At 24.3% G+C, this 15629-nt stretch overlaps 1 protein-coding gene across 5 annotated transcripts in view; it reads right to left on the bottom strand.

Moving 5' to 3' along the window:
• LOC126895262 (uncharacterized) overlaps positions 1-15629 on the bottom strand; it is a 74069-nt gene that overhangs the window by 16646 nt on the left and 41794 nt on the right. For 2 of the 5 annotated variants that reach the window (XM_050666940.1, XM_050666939.1), the window contains exons 1-3: positions 7032-7208; positions 4130-4375; positions 3973-4054 (exon numbers count right to left, since the gene is read on the bottom strand). In XM_050666940.1, coding sequence (XP_050522897.1) covers positions 3973-4054; positions 4130-4375; positions 7032-7133 — 430 coding nt within the window. In that variant the 5' untranslated portion in view covers positions 7134-7208. Of the gene's footprint in view, positions 1-3972; positions 4055-4129; positions 4376-7031; positions 7212-15629 lie in introns of those variants that run through there. The other 3 variants (XM_050666938.1, XM_050666936.1, XM_050666937.1) reach the window with 3 other exon arrangements.

Genomic DNA, 15629 nt, shown 5'->3' with positions numbered 1-15629 from the left:
AGATATTAATAAGGAACCAGCAGATCAAGTAGCTTTTGGAATAAAACACCAATTTTTTTAAAATTAAACACTATCTAAAGATTTGCATCGAAGCGTTTATTTTTGATAGTGATTTTAATCACTGTCAGATATCATTTACTTGATCCAACTATGCCACGTCACCACTGTGCCGCGACCCCCCTGTGCTGGGTTTTTATTTTCTATATACATTATGAATATTTCTTTTATTTAATATAATTTTTATTTAAATTTGACAATTTTCTTTTATACAGGGACCTTTCAAAACTTGAAAAGTACGTATAATAAGTAGAACTTTTACAATTAAATTAATTACAATTAAATAAAATTAACTTTTGAAAATATTACGGAAATATTGTATATTTTTAACATATGTCAAATTAAAACTTATGATAATTACTATAAGTTCAAAAAAAAAATTTGTCTCGACACTTTATCTTCTATAGAAAAATGGCCGTCCAATTTAACGAAACTTATTTTTATATAAAAATCACTGTTTAACATAAAATATTTTAATACTTAAAACTGCCTTAGCTTTGTGAAAAACTAACAAATTATTATTATTATTTTTTTTATATTGGAACCTTAGACATCTTTCTTTCAATTGTTATAATTTTTTTGAAAATCTGACTCAAACCTGCCCGCAGGGGAAATTCAAAAAAACAATTTTTGTACAAAAGTTAAGCTTTTTCAATTTTTGAAAATGTTTCGAAAATATTGACACTTTTATTTAATATTAAATTAAAGCTTATATTATTATTTATAAGAAATAAGAAGTTAAACTTATTTTAATTTTTTTGTATTTTTAAAATCGAAAAAGTACCTTTACAATTTGAATTAGCTTAAATTGCTAATTTTATTCATCGGCATAAGTGACGAACAGTTGCCGAATTGGTAACACTTGTGTCTTTCACGGTTAGGGTATCTGGTTCGAAGTCGCCTGTGACAATTAATATATTGCATTTTTTTTAAGTTAGAAATATTTTCAAATCATTCAATTTTTATCTCATTTAGTTTCATTAACTTCAATGAATATCAAGGATCCATTTAAATTAAAGTATATTACATCAGATTTAATTTATATATATAAGTGTCGGACTTTCCGGAACACTTTCAAAAGTTAAGTTGGAAAAGTAAATTTTTTGTGAAAAAGTTGTCATTTTAAATCCCCTCCTGTGGGCAGGTAAAGTGTCAAATTTATAAAAAAAATATACCAAATGATAGGTAAATACATCAAGCATCTATAAAAAAAAACCCAGTACAGTGGGGTCGCGGCATAGTGGGGACGTTGCATAGTAGGATCCAGTATAGATTTAATCTGACAGTGATTAAAATCACTATCATAAGAAACGCTTCCATGCAAATCTGTAGATAGTGTTTAATTCTAAGAAATTTGTGAATAATTACAAAAGCAACATCAACTTCTATTTCCTTAATTATACTCAGATTAGTAATTCTTTTAATTATATATTATATAATTTTTAAAATTAATTGTTTTCAAATTATTATTGATTTTGATTTTTAATATGTTAAAAGTAATCATTTTGGACCTACTTCTTTTTTTTCCTTTAAAGTGAAAGTTTTAATAAAGAAAAATTAATTTATTACCATAACTTTTAGTTTAACTTCAAATTTGAAGTTGAAATTATTAAATAGAAAAAAATGATATTGTTAAGATTAATATGCAATCAGGAAATTTTATAATTACTATTTACAGTACATTTATCAGAAAAGTTCGATTTTTTTTACATTTTTATCATAATAGATCACTTAAATAAAAATCATACTAATCATTTTTAATTAACTTTTGGTGTTTAAAAAGATTCTACAAAGGAAATATTCAGAATTTAATTAATTTTGATGATTATATATCTAAAAAAACCAATAAAAAAAAAGTTTAAAAAAGATTTACACAATTGAGCGTATTATAAAATTCGATTATAATTGTAAAAATCCATCGTTAAATTCAGGTGAAACTAAAAATCATTTTTTTTTTTTATTTTATGATTTATGTAGCAACATGTTACCAAAAAATTTGAAATATTATAGACCGGTAGTAGCACACACAAATAGAGTTAAAAAATTAATAAATTACAAAGTAAAATTATTTACTTTTGTAGTTGAAGAAGGTGATATTTATCGCAAACATTACATTTTTTTTTTAATTTTGACAGCCATTTGCACATAGAAGATAAGGTGTCGGGACAAATTTTTTTTTTACATTTTATAGTACATGATATAAGCTTTAATTTGGTATAAGTTTAAAGGACGCAGTATTTCCTAAACATTTTCAAAAGTTAAGTTGAAAAAGTTCTATTTTTTATACAATGTTTCAAGTTTTAAACGACCCCTATATAAAGGGAAATAGTCCAATTTTAATAAAAAGTATGTCAAATGAAAGATGTACTTATAATGTATTTAGAAAAAAAATTTGTTCTGACACTTACATTTTTCGAAAAGTTATAGCATTTTTAAGTTGATAATTTAAAATCGAAAATTTTAACATAAAAATAGCGTTTTTTTTACTACGGCAGCCGTTTGCATGCAAAAGATAAAGTGTCGGGACTAATTTTCTTTTTACATTTTATAGTATATAAATAAGCTTTAATTTGGTATATGTTTAAAGGACGCAGTATTTCTGGAAAATTTTCAAAAATTAAGTTGAAAAAGTTAGTTTTTGTAAAAAAGTTGTTATTTTAAATCCCCCCTAGTGAGCAGGTTAAGCGTTAAATTTTCAAAAATATTATACCAAACGAAAGAAAAATATCTAAGGTTTTAGTATAAAAAAAAGTTATGTTGATTTGTTTATTTTTGAAAAAGTTATGGAAGTTTTAAGAAAAAAAGTGAAAAAAATGACGAAATTTACCGATTTTTAAATTTGTAATTTTTTTGGAGATTTCCCCCATTTGCGAGTAACGAGGGAAAATTTTAAAATTTTTAAGGGTAATGTCTTAACAGAAAATAGAAGTTGGTAGCTATTTTCACCACGAAGACAAGTCTAGAGGTCAAATTTTTTTTTTTTATAATAAAGTACATTACATTAGCTTTAATTTAAGATATATATAAAAGTGTCAGACCTTCCGGAACATTTTCAAAAGTTAAGTTGAAAAAGTAAATTTTTTGTGAAAAAGTTGTCATTTTAAATCCCTTCTTGTGGGCAGGGTAAGGGTTAAATTTATAAAAAAAATATACCAAATGATAGTTAAAGACATCAAACATCTATAAAAAAAAAAATTATATTGATATGTTCATTTTTAAAAAAATTACGGCAGTTTTTAGTAAAAAAAAATTGAAAAAATTTTGAAAATTAGCGATTTTTAAATTTGTAAGTTTTTTGGAGGTTTCCCCCATTTACGGGGAACAGGAGAATTTTTTTCAATTTTTGAGAGTAATGTCTTCGACTAGATACAATTTGTGATCTTTTGACGTATTTTGAAAGAAATCGGTTCAGAGAAAGCTGAAAAAAAGTAGTGACAGACACAAAAAAAAAAAAATAAACACATCATCGTAAAAGTAATACCTTCCCAGCTTGGCATCGAAGCTAAAAATTTGGCAGTTTTATAAATATATATATATAAAATTTTTTCAATTTTTAAGGGTAATGTCTTCGACTAGATACGATTTGTGATCTTTATCGTACCATTGAAAGAAGTTAGTTCGGTGAGAGCTGATTAAAATTGGTAACAGACACAAAAAAAAAAAATCTCAGCTTCGCACGAAGGTAAAATGTAATTACAAAAATTTTAGTTATTATTAAAGTAAGTAACTTTTTTTTATACTTCAATTATTTACAAGAAAAAGTCTTAATGTAAAATTTCGTTCACGCTGTATACATAACTTCTTCCAATATAGGTTCAATGAAAATATATAGAAAATTACTTTAATACTTGACAAACCTATTAATGACACTTTTATGGTTAATATTCTTAAAATTAGAATTATATTTGTACATACCAGAACGATACATTCTTCTAATGCGTGCATCTCGCTCGTCATCGCACGTCATAGTTTTATATATTTCTGAAGTTTTGGCAAACTAAAAATTAAAAGACGTTGATGTAAGCATAATTAAGATTAAGGAGGTCATTATTAAAAATTCAATAACTATTACATCAATAATATTTTTTCGCAATATTTGCCCATACTTTGTTGTACCAGATATCCAATAAGACAAGGAACTGAAAAAACAATTACCATCTTTCCTTATATCAACTATTTTTTTTGGAAAACTGCGGAAAAGCTCGGGTTTTTCTTGTATACATGTTTCATTCCAAACAAAGTTTAACTTATTACACATTTCTATCTGCCAGTCTTTGTCAACAGGTAAAAAAAGTTCATTTTTATTTTCTTCGACAGTCTGTATTATAAAAATAATAAAAAAATAATAAAAGAACTTTTCTAAAAATTAAGCTATTCATTAAACTAGATATAGTAATTTTTTTCAAGTTAAATGTTCGAAAATTATGCATTAAAAATAAATCTAAATATAACCCAATCAATTTTAGTTATTATCATTAATTAAAGAGATTTTTGTATTTTTAAATTTATATAAAACCAAAAATAAATGTTTTTCTCAAAATTGCAGAAAAAATAATGTCACTTTTGATTCAAGACAACAATATGAAAAAATAACATTTTATATTTTCACTAATTTTAATAAATTATACAAAAATAATTTATAATTGTTCAGTGAGTATATAAATTAAAACTAATATATCTATTGTTTAACGCATAAAAAAGGTGATTACTATATAATTAAATGCAGCTATTAAGCACAGCTATTTTATAATCTTATTATATAATAGAATAAGTAAAAATTGCTTTTCTGGGAAAAGTCCTTTATGTATTTCGATTTTTAAAAGTTTTTTTTCAACTTAAGTAGTTGGTCATGGAAAATTATTGCCGTTCGTCCGAGATAACTTGTCTAATTTTTTTTTTTTTGAAATTATTCTATAGTATTAATACAATTATTATAATCAATTATTGTGTATACTGAGTGTGTATTTAAGTGGGATATGGGCGATTGCTGTCCTTGAACCAGCGCTATTAATATTTTTTAGATGACTTCTAAGAAATATGGCACCAATGAACGTTTTATTGATCATATTTTTGATTTGTAGCAAAAAAAATTCTATACTATGTTTACCAAAATAAAAAAAATTAAATCTCTTTTTAAAATTACTTCTGAATACACTCCAAATGAATATCTCAGTAACAAATGTCAACCTTATACCCCAATTAATTTTACTATTTTCTTTTTTAGAATTTTCCTGATTTTAATATATAATGTTTAATATATTTCATTTCACTGATTCTAATATAAAACACTAATCGTGGCCAGCGTAGCCAGGTACTCCTACTGAAATCAGTGGAATACTTTTCTAGACGGCCCAAAGAATCTTATGCAGCGAAGACGCTTGAATCTCGTAGGTCTTCTAGTCTAGGTCCGAGCCCCAGCTAGGCGAAGCCTTGTTAAACTATATTAATTTTAATTTATTTAAATTTAGGAGCTCAATTAAACATTGTTCGCCATAACAAGGAATATAAACTCTACATTATAAAATACTATAAAACGGTGTGATTTCAAACATTTTTGTATTAGAAAACAGTAGCACAGTGGGGTCACGGCACTAAATGGATATGGCATAGTTTAGATTTAACCAGACAGTGATTAAAATATCATAAGAAATGCTTCGATGCAAATTTGTAAATAGTGTTTAATTCTAAGAAATTGATGGATAATTACAAAAGCAATATCAACTCTTATTGATTTAATTGTATTCTGATTAATAATTCTTAGATTCATATATATAATATATAATTTTTATAATTAATTGTTTTCAAATTATTATTGATTTTGATTTTTAATAAGATAAAATTAATCATTTTAACCTACTTTTTTTGTCCTTTAAAATGTAAGTTTATAAAAAAAAATTAATTTATTACCATAACTTTTAGCTCAACTTGCAAGTTTGAAATTGAAATTATTAAATAGAAAAAAATGGTATTGTTAAGATTAATATGCAGTCAGGCAATTTTATAATTACTATTTACAGTAATTTTATCAGAAAAGCACGATTTTTTTTTGCGTTATTGTATAAGAAAATAATCAGTTTCGCAAAAAACCTAGACCATCGATGTAATGTATGTAATACATGAATTAAATAATACATACAGACACACATAATATTAATGTGTGTAATATTTAAGATTTACTTTAGAAACTAATTTCCTTTAACGTTGATTGATTATAGTTAAAGTCATCATTCAGTCAACAAATTTTGTTATTAAATTAACTTTGAAATCCTGAAATATTCTTGTAATTAACAATATTTTAATTGTTCTAGCAAAGTTTTGTAACTTGATAGTAAAACGGCAAATGATCAAAATTATCCTAAGTAGTATGTAAAGAAAGTAATATATAGTGAGTGTTTTTATTTTTGAGAGGGATTGTTCAATATTAAGATCATTTGCTAAACCAATCATGTCACAAAATATTTGCCAAAAATGTTAAATTTCGTCTTAATATGCAAACGGATCATAGATACAAATTAAAAATAACAATTTTTATTTATAAATTTTTTATTAATCAAATAGAAATAAATTAATGGGGCGCAGTGAATCAATTAGTCACCGTATTAGCAGTGATGTTCAGCTGCGTTATTTGGTGTTGATTTCCGGATCGGTGACCATACGGAAACTTTAATGATATAGCCATAATGAGATCACGTCAGGTAGACAATCGGCGTAAAAAATCTGTTAAGTCGTAGGTAGAGCTGATCTCAAACAGCTGGTATAAAGGCTAAGAAGATGATAATGAACAATTAGTAAAAAAAAAAAATGATTCATTTGTTATCAAATTCGATTCTTTACTGTTTAATTTATTATTTTCAGACATATATTATATAATTTTAAAAAAATTTATAGACTTTGATTTTCATAAATTAAATATATTTATCAAGTTTAATTATTAGATTACAATATTGTCATAGGGATAACTTAAACATTCTCACCGGAGTTGGTAAAAGGTCACTGCCGGTTTCATCCTTCTGAATCAACGCTGAAGTACCTAAGATGTATAAAGCAATGAAAAATGAATAGGTGAATAAAAACATGATTGAACTAGAGTTGACAGTTGAAAAACTATTAAAATAATGTGTAATTCATATTATAAGTTTTATATAATCTGGGTTCGAAAATAGAAGTAGAATTTGTTTGTTTAAAAACATTTGTCCATCTCATTATTTATAGTCATTACTTATATGTTATAATATTTACTTAGATGTATTTCGAATTCAATTTAAATAACACATGTTAATACTTCAGTAGATATTCACATGTATTAATAAGTTATTTTTGATAGAAAAAAAATTATTGTAAATTATGGCTCTGAAAAAGTTTATAGCTATTTAAAATTATATTTATAATTTTATTGATATTATAAAATTGTAATGACTTTTTCAAAAATTGTATTACATGAGCAGCAGAGTACTAATTTTATTTTTCAAATGGAAAATATATTTTATGACGAAAATACTCAACTTTTAAAGTTATTTATTTAGAAAATATCACAATAGCTATAAACTTATGTTTCCCAAAAACAGCATAAAATGCACATACAAAAACTAGTTTGTGGACAAGTAGATTGGGTTTTGGTTGCTTTTTTTACCATCCATTATAATTTTTTAAGAAATCAATCGACATTAAAATTATTCGAATATTATTTTTGTATTCACTGCATCCTCTTCGCATAAATAACCTATACCTCTGCATCTGTACATAGTGAAAAAATTATTATAAATTTCTAGAAACATTAACGAACAATATAGGCATGGAGTCTATACGGTGTACCTATTAAATTACATATACATTGTATATGTACAATTGTTACAAACAATGAGAACAATAGAAACCCGTTTCCTGACTTACTGAACACCTTGTATGTAAACTCCATACAAAAATAATAGGTTGAGACTGTAAGATCAAAATAAAATGAACTAATAAAATACCTACTAAGCCCAAAAACAACAACAAAAATAGTTTTAACATTAAACGTTAATTAATTATTAATATTAATCTACAATGTATTGTCGCAATATGCCCAATGCATTACGCATTTTACATTAATCAATGGTAAATTTATAATCTGTATTTTATATTACTTGTAAACAAACAAATAACTTATCTGTCATAACACGTACACTGTTCAACACAATTTCTTATTATTTATATATATGTCAATTTATCAATTGTTAAATATGCTATCTCAATATAATAATCATGTAATGTATAATTAAATACAATAAACTAAAAAGATCACTAAAAGCGCTGACAACAATATTCCTGGATTGGGGGTACTATCATTAACTATAAAAAGCACTGAAATCCTTTCAGACTCGAGTTCGCTTTCACCAAATTCAAATAAGAAAACAATTATTAGCCACGACCCTGTGTTGTTGTCGTCTATCTTTTTTATGCGTCTTGCTTACATACATACGANTTTAACATACATAATTACATTAAAAGCAAAAATAGTAAAAAATAACTTTTAAATTATTTTTTTTTGAAGCAATAATTTTCTGATTTTCTAAAGTTATATTTTACATGTTATACTTTTTCCTCAAACTTCAAAGTGCTACAGTATATTTGACAGATATACAGAGTGGGCCACCACTCACTGAAAACTTAAATAACATTTGATCCAGTTAATATTTTTAGTTGATTTTTTTTTTAAATAATAGTTATACGTTAGGTCTATAGCTATATCTCAATAATTAATTTTTTTACATTTTATTAAAAATATTAATTATTTTTAAATTTTAAATAAAATGTAAAAAAAAAATCTAAGATAGCTATTTTGTAAAGTAGAATTTAAGAAAAATTTTAGTAAAAAAATATCTTATTAATATTCAGTAGTAAATATTCTGTAGCGTTTTGAAGTTTGTGAAAATTTGAATTTTCATGTATTATTTTACGGTATTGAACATTGAAATACGTATTGAGGAAAGGACAGAAGAAAACGCTATCTTTTTAATATACTTTTGAATGAGAGTGATAAGTAATAATTGCCTTATCTAATTTCTTATCATGGTATTAATGACAAGTTTGTAATGTATACACATTATCATCATATATATACACAGTAATCATGAAATTAAAGAGTTTGATATAATTTTATTTCATTTAAATTTTAGCCATAATAAGGAGGATTCTATAATTTAAATGCGGTAATGTTAATATTGAATTAGTTGTGTGTTTTTTAATTTTAAGACAGTTTTTAATGTTATAGTTTAACGTTACACGAACGTTAAAAAAAGTTTAACGTTTTAGTATAAAAGTTTAGCTCTTAATGCCAGCGTGATGTTGTAAGAACTATTTAGCGCGAGACTAGCTACTCAATAAAAAAACTTACAATAGATTTTTATTATTGAATAAATAATTTAAGTTTGGTTAGATTTTTCATAAAAATAAAATAAATTGAAAAATATTATATACTTAAAATATTTATTGGCATTTATTTCTAAATAAAAAAAATAGAATATTATTTAATAAGCAAATATATTTTAATTAAATAATTCACCAAAACAAAATTCACACTAAATTTTTCAAGTATTATTTAAACTGAAAAATATTCGAAATCCAAAACAAAAAAAAACTAAGTTTATTTTTTAATTTAAAGTTTGACGAAGTCCTAAAAAGTAAAAAATTCGAATAGTGCAGTAAATTTTGTAAAAGTTGTTTTATTGTAATGGACTGGTTTGAATATGGAAAAATGGCTTTTTATAGTCAGGGTGGAAAATTCTAGTGATCCCAAACGTAATTTTGGAAGCTGAGAATTTTAACTTTAATTGGCTAATTGCAACAGAAGCTCTGTAGGTAGACGTTACTCTATATTTATACAATAATTAGTTTGATTTTTTGTGTTTTCAATAAAAGAATCTTGATTAGTTGATATCATGTAATCATAATATGTGACACAAATGTACAGATAATGGTATCATATTATATGTGAATATTACAAATAATAGCATAATATTAACAGTCGTTGGATTGTTTTCCGATATTCATTCATTTAAAATTTTAAAATAAAAGTTATACTATACATTGATACAATAATATTATCGAAGTTCTCTGAAAATTTCGTTTGCTAAAATTTATTCACTTGATTATTTAATATTTTTCTAATTCGTACATCCTCATACTATTTTAGATGCGATGATTTTCTTCTTTTAAAATGGATATTTTACGATTTTTATTTTAACCACACTATTTTAATTAATTATTTATCTATAAATGGAGTGTAAAAATTGAACACAATTATTATTAATGTTAAGTATTATACTCAAGTATTTTAAAAATACTAAATTTGTTTTGATGTCAATAAGCAAAAGAGCATTTTTTGTATAAAAAAGCTTGGTCTTTATAATAATGAAAAACAAATATATTTTTATTCACAGATATTAACCAAGATAATTATTTTTATTAATGTATTTATCAAGGACAATGCTAAAGGAGGAGAAGAATGGGCAAGATGCCCTTTCAAAATAATTTTTGCTCTTATTTCGTCAAACAAGTATTTTTGTCTGCAAAAACAGCTGTTAACAGCTATATAAATAAGTGTATTGATATATCGTTTAGTTAGATATTTTATATTATTATTTATTTTCATATTCAACATATACTGGAAGTAGTTGGTTTCACAACATTACTATAGATTAAATATCACCTATTTTTCATTTTAAATGTTACTTATATGCATTAAATTTATTTTTAAAGGGCTTGATATCGATATCAATATCCGTAAAATCGAAAAATTCAATATAAAAATTGAAAGGCTAAGCGAAATTGAAAAAAATTTTAAACTGATATTTAAAATCAAAATTACATTACAAAATGTGAAAATCGATTGAAAAACTTTAATTGTAACCGTTGTACATTAATATTTTTTTCAAATATATTTAAAAGATTCGAAAAAATATGTTATCAATGTATATAAGATATTTTTTAATTATCATACTTCCGAAAACAGTATGAAATTAGAAATAAGAGTTATAATAAAAATTAAAAATACAATTCAATAAACCTAATAGTATTAGACCCAAAAAACACTTTTTAAAACTGTTATTAAAATAATTTCAAATTTAGTTTAATTTTTTATTTATAACTCTAAAATATAATGATGAACAAGCAGCATAAAAATAATATTTATTTAAGTTAAACAACAAAGTTTAATACTCTTTTATTTTAAAAATTTTAGTTTAGTAATAGCTATATCTATTTATACGCACATGAATAAATTTGAAAAAAAATGATTTATTCATACATATAATAAACATTTAAGTTATAAGAGTAATAGGTACACTATAATATTATAATATTATACATTATAATATTTATTTTTGAAAACATTGTATGAGAGAGGTGATTGTGTTCACCCCTACAGAGACGCACCTGGCAACTATGATGTAGCTAGAGCACCTACCCTACCCAAAAAATTGTAAAACTACAAATATTTTTTGCATAATGAAAAAATTATTTTAACACCTCCAAAAATTCTGGTTTTGTTAAGCCTACAATGTGTAATAAAAAAAATGAAATATGCACAGAAATTTCAGTTTACATCATCCATTTTGTTAATTATTTTTTAAAATTATTAATTATAATAAATTACGTAGACTTCTACTGATCAACAATTGTGAAAATATAGGACGTTCCATCTAGGAAAATGGGAATTTGCTTTGATATATTCATGATTTATTATTTTAGCTCATCAATTTAAAAAAAAGTTAAATGTTTTTTTGTGGAGCGCTAAAATAATCCTACTACAGCATTAGAATCGGCCCTGGACACACGATTTATGACCGCTTGTACTAGATATAAGTGCATAATTTTTTTTTCTATCATTGATTATTACTATATAATATTATCTGAAAATAATTGTAATTGGAGAATTAAAATTCAATAGTAGGACACAGAAATTATGAAATTCTTCATTATGCATAATTAATACAATAACTTCTTGTTATAATTTTCAGCGTTACATTTAGTTGAGTATATTTTACAAACATAATTCTCACAATATACTACATATAATATCTGTTTTAAGTCTTGCTTTTTTAAATTTAGTATTATTTCACTGATAATCAGAACTTGAGAATTTACGCAATTATAAAATTTGTTCGAACCACTTTTGGGACACCTAACTCAATGAAAAATTATAACAAGTGTATACAGTACCACAGAAATATTTTTTGTTCTAGGTAGAACGGTCCCCTCTGCGTCCGCCAATGATGAAAATCACTATCATAAGAAACGCTTCGATGCAAATCTGTAGAAAGTGTTTATATCTAAGAAATTAGTGCATAATTACAAAAGCGACATCCATTCTTATTTCCTTAACTATATCCGGATTGGTAGATCTTAGATTTAAAAGTATAATTTATGAATAAATATTTATTATTGCAATGAAATATAGTATGAAATTAATATTTGATAATTTATTATTGTATTTTTTATGGAGAAATTATAAAGTAGTTGTTACATTTATTGCAAACGTATATACAAATTAAAGGGCTTGATACAATACTTTGCAGAAGATAATTTGTTGTAACCATGGCTCTTAGATCTAATTGAAAGTTTGAAAATGACATCATTAAATAGAAAATTGTATGAGAATTAAGAAATTGTATTGTTACGACTATTATGCAGTCAGGAAATTTTATAATTGCTATTTACCATAAATTTATCAGAAAAGTACAATATTTTTTTGCATTTTTATCGTAATAGATCAATTAAATAGATATCATAGTGAACATTTCTAAGTTATTTTGGTGTTTAAAAATATTCTACAATTGAAATATTCAGTACATAATAAATCTTATAGAATTATTTTAACTAAAAAACTAATTAAAATGTTGTTAAAAAGTCTACTCAATTGAGCATATGATAAAATTTGATTATAATGGTAAAAATCCATTGTTATATTCAGGTGAAACTAAAAATCATTTTTTCTTAGATTAATGATTTATATAGTAAGATGTTACCAAAAAATTTGAAATGTTATAGACCGGTAGTAGCACACACAAATAGAGTTAATTAATTAATAAATTACAAGATAAAATTATTTACTTTTGTAGATGCGAAGCTTAGAAGGTAATAATTTTACCATGATGTGTTTTTATTGTGTTTGTTGCCATTTTTTTTCAGCTCTCACTGGATCGATTTCTTTCAACGATACGTCAAAATATCACAAATCATATCTAGTTGAAGACAATACATTTAAAAGTTGAAAAAATTTCCCTCGTTCCTCGAAAATGGAGGAAATTTTCAAACGGCTGCCGTTGTTAAAAAAATTATATTTTTATGTTAAGATTTTCGATTTTTCAATTTAATGATGTCAATTTCAAACTTGAAAGCCGAGCTAAAAATTATGGTAATAAATTCATTTTTTTTTTTTATAAACTGTCATTTTAATGAACAAAAAAAGTAGGTTACAAATGATTAATTTTATCTTATTAAAAATCAAAATCATTAATAATTTAAAAACAATTAATTATAAGAATTATATAACATATTTTTGAATCTAAGAATTATTAATCTGGATATAATTAAGGAAATATGAGTTGATGTTGCTTTTGTAATTATTCACCAATTTCTTATAATTAATCAACACTATTTACAGATTTTCATGGAAGCGTTTCTCAGATAGTGATTTTAACTACTGTCAGATTAAATCTATACTGGATCCAACTATCCTATGGCACCACTGTGCTGGGTTTTTAAATTCAACCCTTATGCTTTATAAGGGTGTGGACTTTGTTTTTTTTATGTTATTTATTTTATAATATTCTCTAAGGGTTAACCATAGTAATGAATCTACCAATTTTCATAAAAATACATGATTTTAATTACATTAAATATAAATTTAAACATATTTTGATCATTTTATCATCACACAATTAAAATAAGCGACTTTGAATTTTTGATTTAGTTTAAATTGTTCTATTTATTAATGCGTACACAAGTGCACAGTTAATTAAAGCTTATATTATATACTTTACTTTAAAAAATTCAAAATATAGATTTTATTGTTGGTGAAAATGGCTATAGTATTTAAAAACATGCTATTTTTGTGTTAAAATTATGGGTTTTGTATTTTATTTTATTTTAAAAATTATAAATTATCCGCCTTAAGCGTAAATGGTGCAGAGACCTACTCAATCCATAAATAAAAAAAAAAAAAAAAAATGTATAAATATGCGTATAAGGACAAAACAAAATAATTAAAAGACGAAAGTGTCATCGGTGGGTGGCTTCTTCATTCAATATTTCATTCTTGTTTATCTTAGCTAATACTCTTATTGTGCCGTTTGTGTATAGATTGTGTATATATTAATAAAGAAAAAAAAAATATCTTACAAGTGAAATACACTGACTTTCATTATTATTATATAATTTAATTGACATAGAATTAAGCTCATAAGACATTTTAAAGTTGAAAAATTGCCTTTAAAATTTTAATTAGCTTATGTTAACAATTTTATCAACTGACGAAAGTGACGAACCGTTGCCGAATTGGTAATACTTGTGTTTTCACGCTTAGGGTACGAGGTTTGAATCCCCCTGTGGGAATTGATATTTTGCATTTTTTTTTGAGTTAGAAAAAAATTTTCAAATCATTAGATTTTTGTCTCATTTAGATTCAATAAATATCAAGGATTCCATTACTATAGTCCCCCTCGTGAGAAGAAATTTCTTATTCATGTTAATATTATTTTATTATGTGTTTTTTTGTGGCTTCGATTTATTTTCCAACACTTTCTTAAGCTACTTTTTTCAACGTGAAAAGATTACAATTCGTATTTAGTTAAAGACGTTACCCTCAAAAATTGAAAAAAATCTATTTCTAATATTAAAAATATTTAGTGTCGAATTAGATTTGATATGATAAAAGTATTCAACTACAAAAGTAAATAATTTTACCTTGTAATTTATTAATTAATTAACTCTATTTGTGTGTACTACTACCAGTCTATAAAATTCCAAATTTTTCAGTAACATCTTACTATATAAATCATTAATCTAAGAAAAAATGATTTTTAGTTTCACTTGAATATAACAATGGATTTTTACCATTATAATCAAAATTTATAATACGCTCAATTGAATAGATCTTTTTAACAATTTTTTTTATTGGTTTCTATAGTTAAAGTAAATCGTTAAAATCAATTGATTTCTGCGTATTTCAATTATAGAATCTATTTAAACAACAAATGTTAATTATAAATGATTACTTTGATTTTTATTTAAGTGATCTATTACGATAAAAATGCAAAAAAAAAAACGGTAGCACAGTGGGGTCGAGGCACAGTGTGGACGAGACATAGATGGGACAAGTATAGATGATATCTGACAGTGATTAAAATCACTATCATAAGAAACGCTTCGATGCAAATCTGTAGATAGTGTTTCATTTAGAGAAATTGGTGGATTATTCCAAAAGCAACATCAACTCTTATTTCTTTAATTATATCCTGATTAGTAGTTCTTTGATTTTTAAATATAATATATGAATAAATACTAATTATAGTTTTTAAATTCAGTATGAAATT

This window comes from Daktulosphaira vitifoliae, unplaced genomic scaffold, assembly GCF_025091365.1.
Source record: "Daktulosphaira vitifoliae isolate Bord-2020 unplaced genomic scaffold, ASM2509136v1 Scaffold_1, whole genome shotgun sequence".
NCBI lineage: Eukaryota > Metazoa > Arthropoda > Insecta > Hemiptera > Phylloxeridae > Daktulosphaira > Daktulosphaira vitifoliae.
This window is presented reverse-complemented; position numbering and strand designations above follow the sequence as displayed.